This window comes from Hemiscyllium ocellatum, chromosome 1, assembly GCF_020745735.1.
Source record: "Hemiscyllium ocellatum isolate sHemOce1 chromosome 1, sHemOce1.pat.X.cur, whole genome shotgun sequence".
Lineage (NCBI taxonomy): Eukaryota > Metazoa > Chordata > Chondrichthyes > Orectolobiformes > Hemiscylliidae > Hemiscyllium > Hemiscyllium ocellatum.
Genome location: NC_083401.1, coordinates 41,925,327 through 41,941,288, shown reverse-complemented (window position 1 = coordinate 41,941,288; position 15,962 = coordinate 41,925,327). Strand labels below are relative to the sequence as shown.

Sequence of the window (15,962 nt, the reverse complement as noted above, 5' to 3'; positions counted from 1 at the left end):
CCAATGTTTAAATACAGCTTAAGTATTTATTCTTAATAAATTATATGTTTTCTGCTGAAGCAGAACATTTTAAATAATATCCCAAACACCAACTGATCCCAGGATGCAGTTTTAGCATTGAGGATATTAATATTCTTACTCATAAGTTATTTCACAAGAAAACAGACATGAATAGCTTTCAAAAAGAATTGCATACATGATCATTAATGTTTATAATACTTACACAGATACTAGTCGTGATTTGGAGAAGCTGGTGTCGGACTGGCGTGGATAAAGTTAAAAATCACACAACACCAGGTCATAGTCCAATAGGTTTATTTGAAAGCACTAGCTTTCGAGGCACTGCCTCTTCATCAGGTGGTTGTGGAGTAGGACCAGAAAACAGAATTTGTAGCATAAAAGGTTACAGTGTCACAGAGCTGTAATGATATGTTAAACAAACTTAGATTAAGTTTTGCATCTTTGAGGATAGGATATGCTTGCTTAGGTTCTTTAACATGCAAACATAAAAACTCCTTTTAAGTTACATTCTCAAGGTCGCTTCAGTTTATCTAACAATAGGTGTTATCTTAACTTGGACAACGTATTAGAAGATGTGAACTTACAAAGTCTAAGCCAATGTTGAGTCAGTTTTATTTGTAAAGTGGGACTTTCAGAATCTACATGGACTTAGAGTTTTTGGGCAAAATACAATGTAATTCAGCAACTACAGATCCACCCCATAAATTTACATGCGTGCACGTGCAGGGGAGAGACAGAGTGAGCGTGTGCATGTGGGTGCAAGTGCATGTGAAAGGGAGTGCGAGTGAGTGAGCGAGCAAGCAAGCGAAAGCTTGGTTGGGGGGTAGAAGCCTGTGAGGGGATGCATGTGCGTGAGAGTGCGGCAAGTGCATATGTGCGTGCACATGAGCGCTTGTGAATGACAGATGGTCTGTGCATGTGTGCGACAGACAGACAGACAAAAGTGCAGTGGAGTCACCTGTAGCGTGACATGAACCCAAAAAAGGTCCCAATTAAGGCCATCCCCATGAGTATTAAACTGGTCTATCAGCCTCTGCTCAGCCACTTTGCGTAGTTGCTTGGAGGACGGTCACCAGAAGGTCTGAGGCCAAATGTCTGACTGCTGAAATGTTTCCCAACTGGAAGGGAACACTCCTATCTAGTGATTGTTGCACGGTGTCCATTCATCCGTTGTTGTAGTGTCTGCTTGGTCTCGCCAATGGACCAAGGCTCAGGGCATCCCTGTCTGCAGCGTATGAGATTGACAATGTTGGCCAAGTCACACAAGTACTTAGTAGATAGTACTTGCTCCATGTTAATGGCGACATCTGTGTCACAGTGTCAACATGGAAGCTGCCATTACACGTGGGGATAACTCCCACCATGGATGCGACAGGTACTCATGTTGCTTGTAGTAAAAAATGAGGTCTGCAGATGCTGGAGATCACAGCTGCAAATGTGTTGCTGGTCAAAGCACAGCAGGCCAGGCAGCATCTCAGGAATAGAGAATTCCAGTCGGAAACACTTCAGCGGTCCACGACATTCAGCCTCGGACCTTCTGGTGACCGTCCTCCAAAGTGGACTTCGGGACAAGCAACAATGCAAAGTGACTGAGCAGAGGCCAATAGCCAAGTTTGATACCCATGGGGATGGCCTCGTGGATGGAATCATGTCACACTACAGGTGATTCCACTGCACTATGCACACACACACTCGCTCCCTCTCTCTCTCACACACACACACTTACATATTTACATATGCAGACCCTCTTGCATACACAAGCTCTCTCATGCGTGCACACACACGCACCCTCTCACCGATTTATACCCAATCACACACAAACACATACTCGACCAAGCTTACACATAAAACCAGGTTTAGTCCAACAGGTTTATTTGGAAGCAGTAGCTTTCAGAGCGCCGCTCCTTCATCAGATGGTTGTGAAGTATAAGATCATAAGACAGAATTTATAGCAAAGGTTTAGTGTAATGTAACTGAAATTATATATTAAAAAAAACCTGGATTGTTTGTCAAGTCTCATCTTTTAGAATGAGAGACTTAACAATATCTTTCAGTTCTTTCATATGTAAATTGCAGAACATTTTTAAAGAACTGAAACCAACATGTTCATTCTAAAAAGATGAGACTCAAACAGTCCAGGTCTTTTCCAATCAGTTACATCACACTGCAAACTTTTGCTATGAATTCTGATCTTATACTCCACAACCACCTGATGAAGGAGCAGCTTCTAAATAAACCTGTTGGACTATAACCTGGTCATAGTCATAGAGATGTACAGCATGGAAACAGACCCTTCGGTCCAACCCGTCCATGCCGACCAGATATCCTAAGCCAATCTAGTCCCACCTGCCAGCACCCGGCCCATATCCATCCAAACCCTTCCTTTTCATATACCCATCCAAATGCCTCTTAAATGTTGCAATTGTACCAACCTCCACCACATCTGCTGGCAGCTCATTCCATACATGTATCACCTTCTGCGTGAAAAAGTTGTCCCTTAAGTCTCTTATATTTTTCCCCTCTCACCCTAAACCTATGCCCTCAAGTTCTGGACTCCCCAACAGTTGTGATTTTTAAAAACTTTGTACATCCCAGACCAACACCGACATCTCCAAATCATGACTACACACACATATACACACTCTTTCATATGCATACATACCCACATGCACACACCTACTGTCTCTCCTGCATGCGCGCACATAAATCTATGGGATGGATCTGTAGTTGCTGAATTACATTTTAATTTGCTCAAAACTGCATAAATCCACGTACATTCAGAAAGTCCCACTTTACAAATAAAACTGACTCAACATTGGGATAGACTTTAAGTTCACACCTTTAACACATTAGGCAAAAGTGAGGACTGCAGATGTTGGAGATCAGAGTCCAGAGTAGAGTGGTGCTGGATTTTCCTGCTCCTTGGATGCTGCCTGACCTGCTGTGCTTTTCCAGTACCACACTAATCTAGACCTTTAACACATAATCTAACAATAGGTGTTATCTTAGCTCAGACTAACTGAAGCCACCTTGGGAATGTAACTTAAAAGGAGTTCTCAAATTTATGTATTAAAGAGCCTAAACCAGGATATCCCACCCTAAAAAAAGATGCAAGACTTAATCTAAGTTTGTTTAATATATCATCACAACTCTGTAACCCTTGTGCTACAAATTGTGTCTTTTGGTCCTGCTCCACAACCACCTGAAGAGGTTATTTGACTATAACCTGGTGCTGTGTGATTTTTAACTTTGGACACATTTACAGGAAGACAATTATGGTTTAAAAAAAAACTGAGTGGAAAATTTATAAAAAAATTTTTAAGAAAAGAAAATGAACAACAAGTTTTAAAGAAATGGACAAGAATGGTCCTTTGAGGGGGATCCGGGGCGGGTGTGGAAAACACAAGAAACAAATCAAAGTTGATATTGTGAAAATGGGTAAAAAGCTACAGAAGTGAAAAGCTGACTGGAAATTCCAGTTGAGTTATAGGAAATAAAGTCATAGACTTGGAAGTTCACAATACTTAAGATCTTCAGCGAAGTCAGATATTGGAGATGATATGGATGAATGTATGGATTATCAATTGAGCAAATATACATACATGCTTACAACAAAAAGTTGTGATTGCTGCAGTTCACAATCCCCAAGAGCACTGTACTGCTATTCAACATTGAGATTCTATCTAGTGTTAAAAAATCCTCAAGACACTTTCACAAGCATCATTTGAAATTAAATCTATGGAATAGCAAATGAAGCCATTTCCATACATTTTTTTGTAGCTTTTACCACTTACCAATGATAGCAGTGGGCTGTAAAGTATTAACTGCATCCAGAAACGTCTCAATTTTCTGATCAGGTGCGGTGTGGACATACGGTTGTTGGTGCTTGTCAGTTGGCTCTGATCGACCCTATAGTCCAAAGCAGCACTCTTAGAATTTAACGGCAACATTCATACTCAGTTAATTGACAACTGAGGAAGACTTAAAGATTTCTTCCTAAATAAATATAAGCTACATGCTTATCTTTCTCCACTGGAGTTTCTAAAGTCATACACCATCAGAAATCCAGAAAGTGATAAATAAGTATTTGACAACTTACATATAACAGCCAGTCTAATTGCAACTGTTTTGAGATATTTCAGGACAGGATAGGCATCAGCTGCTTTTTGATAACAGGCCGTAGTGGCATTTCTGCACTAACTACCTCGTATGCGGAACTGGAAATTCAGGTAGTTGATCTTCATTCGGAAATTATAAAACAAAGTTACCTATGCTATTCCAGAAACTACAGAAACAGGCATTAAATGTAAACTGTCTGCAACTATCACAGCACATTTTACAACTGCATGGAATTCAGAGGGAGTGTAACAGATTATTAACTGGTTTCATTTTCTAATGAAACAACAAACTTGAGTACAAATTCATTTTTCCTTCTTAGAAATTTGTTCACAGACAATCTAATCAGGAGGAAATAATTTCTCTCTCAATGTTTTCAACTACTGAACTGATTTTATAATCTAACATCCTTCACTTGAAGTCATGTTAACTCAAGTTATAGACTACTTTGATTATGAATTCTTTCAGAACTTCCGACATACAGTTTTGAGGTGTTGCACTGGTATTTTTGGTTGCCTCTCAAACTATTTTTTTTTGGAGATTGTTAAACATTTTAAATATCCAGGATAACAAATGGATCACCGGTTTTGAGGTTACTTTTGCATAAGATATTAACTTACTTTGAAAGAAATATGGTGGTACATAATTGGCATTCAAATGCATTGACTTTCAGCTTTGAATGTAAGAATGTAGGAAATAAGAGTAGACTATTGACCCCCCCAAATCTGTGTGTTATCACACCATTGCAGAGCCGTTGGCAATGATCTTTTTGTCTTCACTGTCAACAGGGGTGGTACCAGGGGCTAGAGAGTGGCAAATGTTGTGCCCCTGTTCAAAGGGAATAGGGAGAACCCTGGGAATTACAGGCCAGTTAGTCTTACTTCGGTGGTAGGCAAAGTAATGGAAAGGGTACTGAGGGATAGGATTGGTGAGTATCTGGAAAGACATTGCTTGATTAGGCACAGCCAGCATGGATTTGTGAGGGGTAGGTCTTGCCTTACGAGTCTTATTGAATTCTTTGAGGTGACCAAGCATGTGGATGAGGGTAGAGCAGTGGATGTAGTGTACATGGATTTTAGTAAGGCATTTGATAAGGTTCCCCATATAGGCTTATGCGGAAAGTCAGGAGGCATTGGATAGTGGGAAATTTGGCCAGTTGGATAGAAAACTGGCTAACCGGTCAAAGTCAGAGAGCGATGGTAGATGGTAAATATTCAGCCTGGAGCCCAGTTACAAGTGGAGTTCCGCAGGGATCAGTTCTGGGTCCTCTGCTGTTTGTAATTTTTATTAATGACTTGGAAGAGGGAGTCGAAGGGTGGGTCAGTAAATTTGCAGGTTAGGAATGTGTGATAGGTGGAGTTGTGGATAATGAGGGCGGCTGTTGTCAGCTGCAAAGGGACTTGGATATGATGCAGAGCTGGGCTGAGGAGTGGCAGATGGAGTTCAACCCTGTCAAGTGTGAGGTTGTCCATTTTGGAAGGACAAATAAGAATGCGGAATACAGGGTTAACAGTAGGGTTCTTAGTAAGGTGGAGGAGCAGAGGGATCTTGGGGTCTATGTTCATAGCTCTTTGAAAGTTGCCACTCAGATAGATAGAGCTTGTAAGAAGGCCTATGGTGTATTAGAATTCATTAGCAGAGGGATTGAATTCAAGAGTCATGAGGTGATGTTGCAGCTGTATAGGACCTTGGTAAGGCCACATTTGGAGTACTGTGTGCAGTTCTGGTTGCCTCACTTTAGGAAAGATGTGGAAGCTTTGGAGAGGGTGCAGAGGAGATTTACCAGGATGTTGCCTGGAATGGAGAATAGGTCGTACGAGGATAGGTTGAGTGCGCTAGGCCTTTTCTCATTGGAACGGCGAAGGATGAGGGGTGACTTGATAGAGGTTTATAAGATGATCGGGGAATAGATAGAGTAGACAGTCAGAGACTTTTTCCCCAGGTACAACAGAGGGTTACAAGGGGACATAAATTTAAGGTGAAGGGTGGAAGGTATAGGGGGGATGTCGGGGTAGGTTCTTTACCCAGAGAGTGGTGGGGGCATGGAATGCACTGCCTGTGGGAGTGGCAGAGTCAGAATCATTGGTGACCTTTAAGCGGCAATTGGATAGATACATGGATAGGTGCTTAAGCTAGGACAAATGTTCGGCACAACATCGTGGGCCAAAGGGCCTGTTCTGTGCTGTATTGTTCTATGTTCTAAAAGATCATGGTTATCTGACCCAAGCCTCAAAACTTTCTTTCACGTCAGCTCATCATAGCACCTCTTTAAATGCTTTTAGCAATGTAGCCTCCATTCCTCTGGTGTAGAAAATCCCAGGCACTGACAACCCTCAGGGAGAAGAAATTATTTAGTATGTTTTAAATCCATATTCCCTTATTCTGCAAATATGTCCCTCTACTCAGACTCCCCTTAATTTCTCAGAGTTTCACAGAAGACCACGAGACCTAGAAGCTGAAATGTGTCATTCCACCGTTTGACCACAGCCGACATATTTCTCAACTCCATTTCTCCTGCCTTCTCCCAGTGACCCTTGATCCTCATATCAGTCAAGAACCTATTTCTGTCTTAAATATACTCAATGAATTGGCCTCTCTAGCTTTCTGCAACAATGAGTTCCACAGATTCATCACCATCTGATTAAAGAAATTCCTCCTCACCTCAACTCTAACAGGTCACCTTCACTCTGAGGCTGAGTCCTCAAATCCTAGTCTCTCTTACTAGTGGAGACAAGCCCTTCACCCCCAGTATCATTCTTGTGGACCTCTTTCAACACCAGCAGATCCTTAGGCATGGGGCCCAAAACCATTTACAGTATTTCAAAAACGAAGTGACCAACATCTTATACCTCAGCAGTACTTCTTTGCTCTTGTAGTCTAATGCTCCTAAAATGAATGCTAAAATTGCATTTGCCTTCCTAACTGTCAACTGAACTTGCATGCTAATCTTAAGTAGTAAGTGTAACATAATGGCTCAGTAGTCAGCACTGCTGCACAGAGCCAGGGACCCAGGTTCAATTCCAGCCACGAGTGACTGAGTGGACTTTGCATATTCTTTGTGTCGACATGGGTTTCCTCTGGGTGCTCAGTTTTCCTCCTACAGGCCTCACCTTCACAATCCAAAGATGTACAGGTTAGGTCAATCATGCTAAATTGCCCAATAGTGTCTGGGGATGTTCAGATTAGGTGGATGAACCATGGTGATTCAGGGATTATAGAAATATGGTGAGTGAGATGCTCTTCAGAGGTCAGTGTGGACTCACTGGATCAAATGGCCTTTCTGTACTTGGGAATCCTAGTTCAGGATTAGGAATTCCAAGATTCTAAGTCCCTTTAGGCTTCAGAAATCAGAAACCATTACCCATTTAGAAAATGGTCTACGCTTCTATTCTTACTACCAAAGTGCATAACCTCACACATTCCTAACCTAGATTACACTTGCTACTTCTTTGCCCAGTCTCCTAGCCTGTCCAAGCCCTAACACACAGTCTTCCCACTTCCTCAACACTACCTCCACCTATCTTTAGGCATCTTCAGTATGACAACAGTATGACAGTTCAAATGCCAATCATTAATTTATAATGTGATTAGTTGTGATCCCAACACTGACTCTGCAGAACTCCACTAGTCACTGGCTATCATCCTGAAAATATATATATCTCCTATCTCCCTACTCTATCTTCTGGTCAGCCAATCCTCTATCCATGACCAAGTCAGGCTAACCGACCTGTAGTTTACATCATCTGCCTCCCTCCCTTCTGAAACAGGGTGTTGCATTATGATTTCCACAACATCATAGTTGCCAATTTTGATCTACATTACGAACTCATTTACCTTGTTTCATACACTACATGCATTTAAGTTCAACACTTTCTGTCCTGCACTGACTGCCTCCTTTCTCATAGCTGCCCCCAAAGTCAGATTCCTGATTTTCCATTCTTTCTCCTATTACTTGTCCTAGAAAACTTTAATGTCTGCTGAGTTCCCCATCCTTTAACTTTATCCTAAATTTTCTACGCCGCTGAATCCACCACCATCACCGATTTTAGTTTCAAGCCCTACCCACAGCCCTAGTGATATGAAATGGAGTCTATTCTATCAGAACAGCTTGGTCCTTTCCCAGTACGGGTGCCAACATTCCATGAATCTGAATCAGTTTCTCCCACACCAATCTTTAACTACACAGTTATCTCTTGAATCTTGTTGACCCTGTGCAAATTTGCTCGTGGCTGAGGGATTATTCCAAAAATTACTACCTTTTTGGTTCTGCTTTTCAATTTAGCCCAGAGTCACTAAAATTCCCCTTGCAGAACCTTTCTTTTTTTCCTGTATCATTGGTACCTACATGGATCACAGCAACTGGTTTTCCCCCTTCTCCTCAAAGTTTCTCTGCAGTGCGATTGGATACCCTGAGCCTGCACACCTGACAGGCCACAAAGCCTTTGGGACACTCAATCCTGGCCAAGAGGGAAGTGTCTATTTCCCTGACTATACTAGCTCAGATTATAAAAACATCTCTCTCCCGGTTGAATGGTTCCCTGTACCATGGTAATATGGCCAGTTTACTGATTCTTTCTACAGCCTCCATTCTCATCTACACAGGGAGCAGGAATCTTAAATCTGTCCGACAAGTTCAAGGGCTAAGGTTCTTTCTGGTCTACCTCCTGTATCCCTGTCCCTGTCTTACTTGTCGCCACACCCTCCAGTCCCTGATCACTGATCAAAGTTAAAGGTAGTTAATGTAAGGGGCATGACTGTCCCCTGAAACAGATTCCAGGTAACTCTCTCCCTCCATGCTGTGTTACAACGTTTGAAGCTTAGACTTCACTCATCAACTAAGTCAGATTCTGGATTAGTGGTGCTGGAAGAGCACAGCAGTTCAGGCAGCATCCAACGAGCAGTGAAATCGACGTTTCGGGAGGAATAAAGGCAGTGAGCCTGAAGCGTGGAGAGATAAGCTCGAGGAGGGTGGGGGTGGGAGAAAGTAGCAGAGAGTACAATGGGTAAGTGGGGGAGGGGATGAAGGTGATAGGTCAGGGAGGAGAGGGTGGAGTGGATTGGTGGAAAAGGAGATAGGCAGGTAGGACAAGTCATGGGGACAGTGCTGAGCTGGAAGCTTGGAACTAGGGTGAAGTGGGGGAAGGGGAAATGAGGAAACTGTTGAAGTCCACATTGATGGCCTGGGGTTGAAGTGTTCCGAGGCGGAAGATGACGCATTCTTCCTCCAGGCGTCTGGTGGCGAGGGAGCAGCGGTGAAGGAGGCCCAGGACCTCCATGTCCTCAGCAGAGTGGGAGGGGGAGTTGAAATGTGGGGCCACGGGGCGGTGTGGTTGATTGGTGCAGGTGGCCCAGAGATGTTCCCAAAAGCGCACTGCTGGGAGGCGCCCAGTCACCCCAATGTAGAGGAGACCGCATCGGGAGCAACGGATACAATAATTGATATTAGTGGATGTGCAGGTAAAACTTTGATGGATGTGGAAGGCTCCTTTAAGGCCTTGGATAGAGGTGAGGGGAGGTTGGGCACAGGTTTTACAGTTCCTGCGGTGGCAGGGGAAAGTGCCAGGATGGGAGGGTGGGTCATGGGGGGGGTGTGGACCTGACCAGGTAGTCACGGAGGGAACAGTCTTTGCAGAGGGCGGAAAGGGGTGGGGAGGGAAATATATCCGTGTTGGTGGGGTCTTTTTGGAGGTGGCGGAAATGTCGGCGGATGATTTGGTTTATGCGAAGGTTTGTAGGGTGGAAGGTGAGCACCAGGGGCATTCTGTCCTTGTTACAGGTGGAGGGGTGGGGTATGAGGGCGGAGATGCAGGATGTGGACGAGATGCATTGGAGGGCATCTTTAGCCACGTCCCTAAAGAAGGAGGCCATCTGGTGTGTTCTGTGGAGGAACTGTTCCTCCTGGGAGCAGATACGGTGGAGGCAGAGGAATTGGGAATACGGGATGGCATTTTTGCAAGAGGTAGGATGGGAAGAGGTGTAATCCAGGTAGCTGTGAGAGTTGGTGGGTTGTAAAAAATGTCAGTGTCAAGTCGGTCATCATTAATGGAGATGAAGAGGTCCAGGAAGGGCAGGGAGGTGTCAGAGATGGTCCAGGTAAATTTAAGGTCAGGGTGGAATGTGTTGGTGAAGTTGATAAACTGCTCAACCTCCTTGCGGGAGCATGAGGTGGCACCAATGCAGTTATCAATGTAGCGGAGGAAAAGGTGGGGAGTGGTGCCGGTGTAACTACAGAAGATCAACTGTTCTACGTAGCCAACAAAGAGACAGGCATAGCAGGGGCCCATACCTGTGCCCATGGCTACCCCTTTGGTCTGGAGGAAGTGGGAGGATTCAAAGGAGAAATTGTCAAGGGTGAGGACCAGTTCGGCCAAACGAATGAGTGTCGGTGGAAGGGTACTGTTGGGGTCGTCTGGAGGGGAAAAAAACGGAGGGCTTGGAGGCCCTGGTCGCCCTGGTCATGGCGGATGGAGGTGTAGAGGGATTGGATATCCATGGTGAAGATGAGGCGTTGGGGCCGGGGAAACGGAGGTCTTGGGAGGAGGTGGAGGGTGTGGGTGGTGACTGGAACGTATGTGGGGAGTTCCTAGACTCGGGGGTGATAGGACAGTGTCAAGGTAGGTAGAGATGAGTTCAGTGGGGCAGGAGCATGCTGAGACAATGGGTCGGCCAGGGTAGTCAGGCTTGTGGATCTTGGGAAGGAGGTAGAACCGGGCAATGCGGGGTTCCCAGACTATGAGGTTGGAAGCTGTGGGTGGGAGATCTCCTGAGGTGATGAGGTTCTGTATGGTCTGGGAGATGATGGTTTGGTGATGGGGGGGGGGGGGGTGGTCATGGTCGAGGGGGGAGTAAGAAGAGGTGTCCTCGAGTTGGCGTTTGGCTTCAGCGGTGTATAGGTCAGTGCGCCAGACTACCACTGCGCCCCCTTTATCCGCTGGCTTGATGGTGAAGTTGGGATTGGAGGGCTGCACGTTGTGAGGGTGAGAGGTTGGAGTGGGGGTAGACAGGTTGAGGCGGTTAATGTCCCGGTGGCAGTTGGAAATGAAGAAGTCGAGGGCAGGTAATAGGCCAGTGCGGGGTGTCCAGGTGGATGCAGTGTATTGGAGGTGGGCGAAGGGGTCCTCGGAAGGTGAGCGGGAATCCTGATTGTGAAAGTAAGCTCGGAGGCGGAGGCGACGGAAGAATTGTTCGACGTCACGGCGTGTATTAAATTCATTGATGTGTGGATGGAGGGGGATGAAGGGGAGTCCTTTGCTGAGGACTGATCGTTCGTCCTGAAGGGGAGGTCTGGGGGGATGGTGAAAACTCGGCAGGACCGGGAGCTGGGATCTGGTGTGGGTGTGGAGGCAGAACCTGTAACTGGAGTGTGGTGGTGGGGAGAATGGGGGTGGAGTCTGGGCAGGGGTAATGTTCCTCTCGGGGTTCTGGAGGGTGGGGATAGTGACAGTGGGGTCTGTGGGGGGTGTGTCAGCAGAATGCAGGTGAGTGGCGCAGGTGGGGGCGGAAATGGTGTGATCACAGCAGTAGGGGTGGCAGAAGTCACTGAGCGTGTGGCATTAGCGATGATGTGAGGGGCGGAAGTGATGTCACGTGTGATGCATGAGGAATTGTGAGGGGCGGAAGTGGTTGTGGGAGTGGCCATGATGGGTTGGAAGTGACTTCAATCAGCATAGGGGTGACAGCTGCATCAGCCGCATGGCTAATGGCGCCTGAGTAGTTTCCGAGGCTAGGGAAATCTTCTGGAATGTTCGAGGAGCCCTGGTTATGGAGATGGGTAGATAAAAGTTTGTGTTCCTCAAGCAACCAGCACTTGCTAGAGGTGGTTACTATAAACCACAAAATCCACTAGCTCCCACATCACATTGTGGGACAACACATTGTCTGGCCCAGCACCTTTAATTTCATTATTTAGTTTTCAATTTAATTTTTAAAGATTTCATACTAGCCTTCATGCGAAATGTACAAAATTTGCAATTCAGACTTAATGAAGGAAAACATGTATGCAGTTCCAGGAGATCTAGATTTTTCAGCCTCTGGAAAGTTAGGAATCCACTTGGATGTCCCAGTTGCATATCTAGTTGCTTGTTCAGGAAGTCTGTCACAGAGGTAAATGTTTTATCTCTCATGCTCACCTGATAAAGTAAGCCATATTTGTCAAACATCCATATTTTCTTCTGAGCTTCCTCTTCTGATATTCCAATTTCTTTCATGGCCAGCACAATCAAATCAGCTATTCCTAGGGCTGCCTGCATAAAACAATAACAGAGCAAAGAGTCACTTGAAATTATTTGTAAAATCATAAGACATTTACAAAACTATTCCTACTTCAAAATTCATAAACTGCAAAGAACTTCAGTTACCTGGATAAAATTGGAGAAGTTAGCTTGAAGGAGAAAAAGTTCATACAGTCTTTTAATAGAAGCATTCAAATAATAGAGGAAGTGACGAGGACCAGAGGGACAACCAGGAAGGCAAGCAGTGACCATATATATCAGCAAGGCGGCTAAACCCGAGACTCTACAACTGTAGTGTCTCCCTCCCTCCCTCCTCCTCTAACCTAGTTAATAAGGTAAGGTTCATTCTAAACGTCCTCTATTGAATAAAAGTTTGTTATTAACTTTATAGCAACTTGAACTAAGCTTTCTACTTTAGTACGGAGTGGGTGTTCAGATAAGTGGGTTATGGATGCTAGGGCAGTTGCTTGTTCCTCCTGCAGAATGTGGCAGGTGGGTGACATGGCACACGTCTCCGCTGGCTACATCTGTGGGAAGTGCACCCAACTCCAGCTCCTTGAAAACCGCGTTAGGGCATTGGAGCTGGAGCTGGATGGACTACGGATCATTAGGGAGGCTGAGGGGGTAATTGAGAGGAGTTACCGGGAGTTGGTCACTTCTAAGGCTCAGGACAAGGATAGATGGGTTACAGTTAGGGGGAGGAAAGGGGACAGACAGTACAGAGATCCCCTGTGGACATTCCCCTCAGCAATAAGTATACTGTTTTGGATACCGGGGGGCTGACCTACCAAAGGAAAGCCATAGCAGTCAGTTCTCTGGCACTGAGCCGGACACTCTGGCAAAGAAGGGAAGGGGGCAGAATAGAAAAGTACTTGTGGTAGGGGACTGTGGCAGGAGATTTTGTGGTCAGGATCGGGATTTGCCTCCCTGGTGCCAAGGTCTGGGATGTCTCCAATCGGGTGTATAAGGTTCTAAAAAGGGGATGGCGAACAGCCAGAAATCGTATGACGCATTGGCACTAATGATATAGCAGGGAAAGGATCAAGGATATAAAAAGTGATTTCAGGGAGTTAGGATGGAAACTGCAAAGCAGGACAAACAGTAGTGTTCTCTAGTTTACTACTGGTGCCACGAGATAGGGAGATACCAGTGCCGCGAGGAACAGGGAACGGGTGCAGCTTAACACATGGCTGCGCAGCTGGTATAGGAGGGGGGACTTCAGATATGTAAATAATTGGGATGTCTTCCTGGGGAAGGTGGGTTCTGTACAAGAAGGACGGGTTGCATCTGAACTGGAAGGGGACCAATGTCCTGGGTGGAAGGTTTGCTCGAGTAGTTCGAGAGGGTTTAAACTAGTACAGCAGGAGGGTGGGAACCTGAGCTGTATACCAGAGGTGAGAGTTGATGCAGATGAGGCAATAGCAAGAGGTAGACCAGCTAGTGGGAAGGATTTTCCTGGGAAGGAACCAAGGGATCAGTTAAAGTGCATTTGCTTTAACGCAAGGAGTATCAGGAATAAAAGTGATGAACTTAGAGCATGGATCAGTACCTGGTGCTATGATGTTGTGGCCATAACAGAGACATGGGTTTCTCAGGGGCAGGAATGGTTGCTGGATGTTCCAGGGTTTAGAGCATTTAAAAATAGGAAGGTGGGGGGAAAGAAAAAAAAAGAGGAGGGGGTGTAGCACTACTAATCGGAGAGGGTATCACAGCTCCAGAAGCTTTCATTGTCGAGGAAGATCTGCCTACCGAGTCAGTATGGGTGGAAATTAGGAACAGCAAGGGAGCAGTCACCTTGTTAGGGGTTTACTACAGGCCCCCCAATAGCAGCAAGGAGATGGAAGAAAGCATAGGTTGGCAGATTTTGGAAAAGTGTGGACGTAGTGGGGTTGTTGTTATGGGTGACTTTAATTTTTACAATATTGATTGGAACCTCCTTTGAGCAGAAGATTTTCATGGAGCTGTTTTTGCAAGGTGTTCAAGGAGGGTTTCCTAACTCAGTACGTTGACAGGCCGATGAGGGGAGAGGCCATTCTAGACTTGCTGCTTGGAAACAAGCTGGGGTAGGTATCAGATCTTGTGGTGGGAGAGCATTTTGGTGAGTGACCACAACTGCCTTACATTCTACATAGCTATGGAGGAGGGGATTAGGCAAAATGGGAGGATTTTTAATTGAGGAAGAGGAAACTATGATGCGATTAGACATGAGTTAGGAAGCATGGACCGGGAGCAATTGCTCCATGGTAAAGGCACTATAGACATGTGGAGACTGTTTAAGGAACAGTTGTTCCAAGTGATGAATAAATATGTCCCTCTGAGACAGGCAAGAAGTGACGAGAGCGGTGGAGCTTCTCGTCAAAAGGAAGAAGGTAGCTTACATAAGGTGGAGGAAGCTAGGGTCAAGCTCAACTCTAGAGAATTACAGGCAGGCGAGGAAGGAGCTCAAAAATGGTCTGAGGAGAGCCAGGCGAGGGCACGAGAAAGGCTTGGCAGAACTGATTAGGGAGAACACAAAGGCATTTTACACTTGTGAGGAATAAGAGAATGGTCAAAGAAAGAGTAGGGCCTATCAGGGATAGCATAGGGAACGTGTGTGGAGTCTGAGGTGGTAGGGGAAGCCCTACATGAGTTTTTTGCTTCTGTCTTTACAAAAAAAATGAACTTTGTAGTGAATGAAACCTTTGAAGAGCAGGTGTGCATGCTGGAATGGATACAGATAGAGGAAGCTGATGTGCTGAAAATTTTGTCAAACATTAAGATTGACAAGTCGCCAGGCCCGGACCAGATTTGTCCTCGGCTGCTTTGGGAAACGAGAAATGCAATTTCTTCGCCACTTGCGAAGAACTTTGCATCCTCGCTCTCCACTGGAGTCGTACCTGAGGACTGGAGGAGAGAGGCAAATGTAATTCCTCTCTTCAAGAAAGGAAATAGGGAAATCCCCAGCAATTACAGACCAGTAAGTCTCACGTCTGTCGTCTGCAAGGTGTTAGAAAGGATTCTGAGGGATAGGATTTATGACCATCTGGAAGAGCATGGCTTAATTAAATGCAGTCAACATGGCTTTGAGGGGGGCAGGTCATGCCTCACAAACCTTATCAAGTTCTTTGAGGATGTGACTAAAAAGGTTGATGAGAGTTGAGCTGTGGATGTGGTGTATATGGATTTCAGAAAGACATTTGATAAAGTTCCCCATGTAGCTCATTCAGAAGGTCAAGAGGAATGAGATACAGGGGAACTTAGCTGTCTGGATACAGAATTGGCTGGCCAACAGAAGACAGTGAGTGGTTCTAGAAGGAAAATATTCTGCCTGGAAGTCAGTGGTGAGTGGTGTTTCACAGGGCTCTGTCCTTGGGCCTCTACTGTTTGTAATTTTCATTAATGATTGAGGGGATTGAAGGATGGGTCAGCAAGTTTGCAGACGACACAAAGGTTGGAGGTGTCATTGACAGTACAGAGGGCTGTTGTTGGTTGCAGCAGGACATTGACAGGATGCAGAGATGGGCTGAGAGGTGGCAGGTGGAGTTCAACCTTGGTAAATGTGAGGTGATGCATTTTGGAAGGTTGAATTTGAAAGAAGAGTACAGGATTAAGGAT

The 15,962-nt window shown here is 45.3% G+C and overlaps 1 protein-coding gene across 1 annotated transcript in view; it reads right to left on the bottom strand.

The window, feature by feature from the left end:
• Nucleotides 1–15,962, bottom strand: part of me2 (malic enzyme 2, NAD(+)-dependent, mitochondrial) — a 106,417-nt gene that overhangs the window by 24,126 nt on the left and 66,329 nt on the right. The window contains exons 10-11 of the mRNA XM_060850328.1: nt 12,267–12,380; nt 3,816–3,930 (exon numbers count right to left, since the gene is read on the bottom strand). Coding sequence (XP_060706311.1) covers nt 3,816–3,930; nt 12,267–12,380 — 229 coding nt within the window. The remainder of the gene's footprint in view (nt 1–3,815; nt 3,931–12,266; nt 12,381–15,962) is intronic.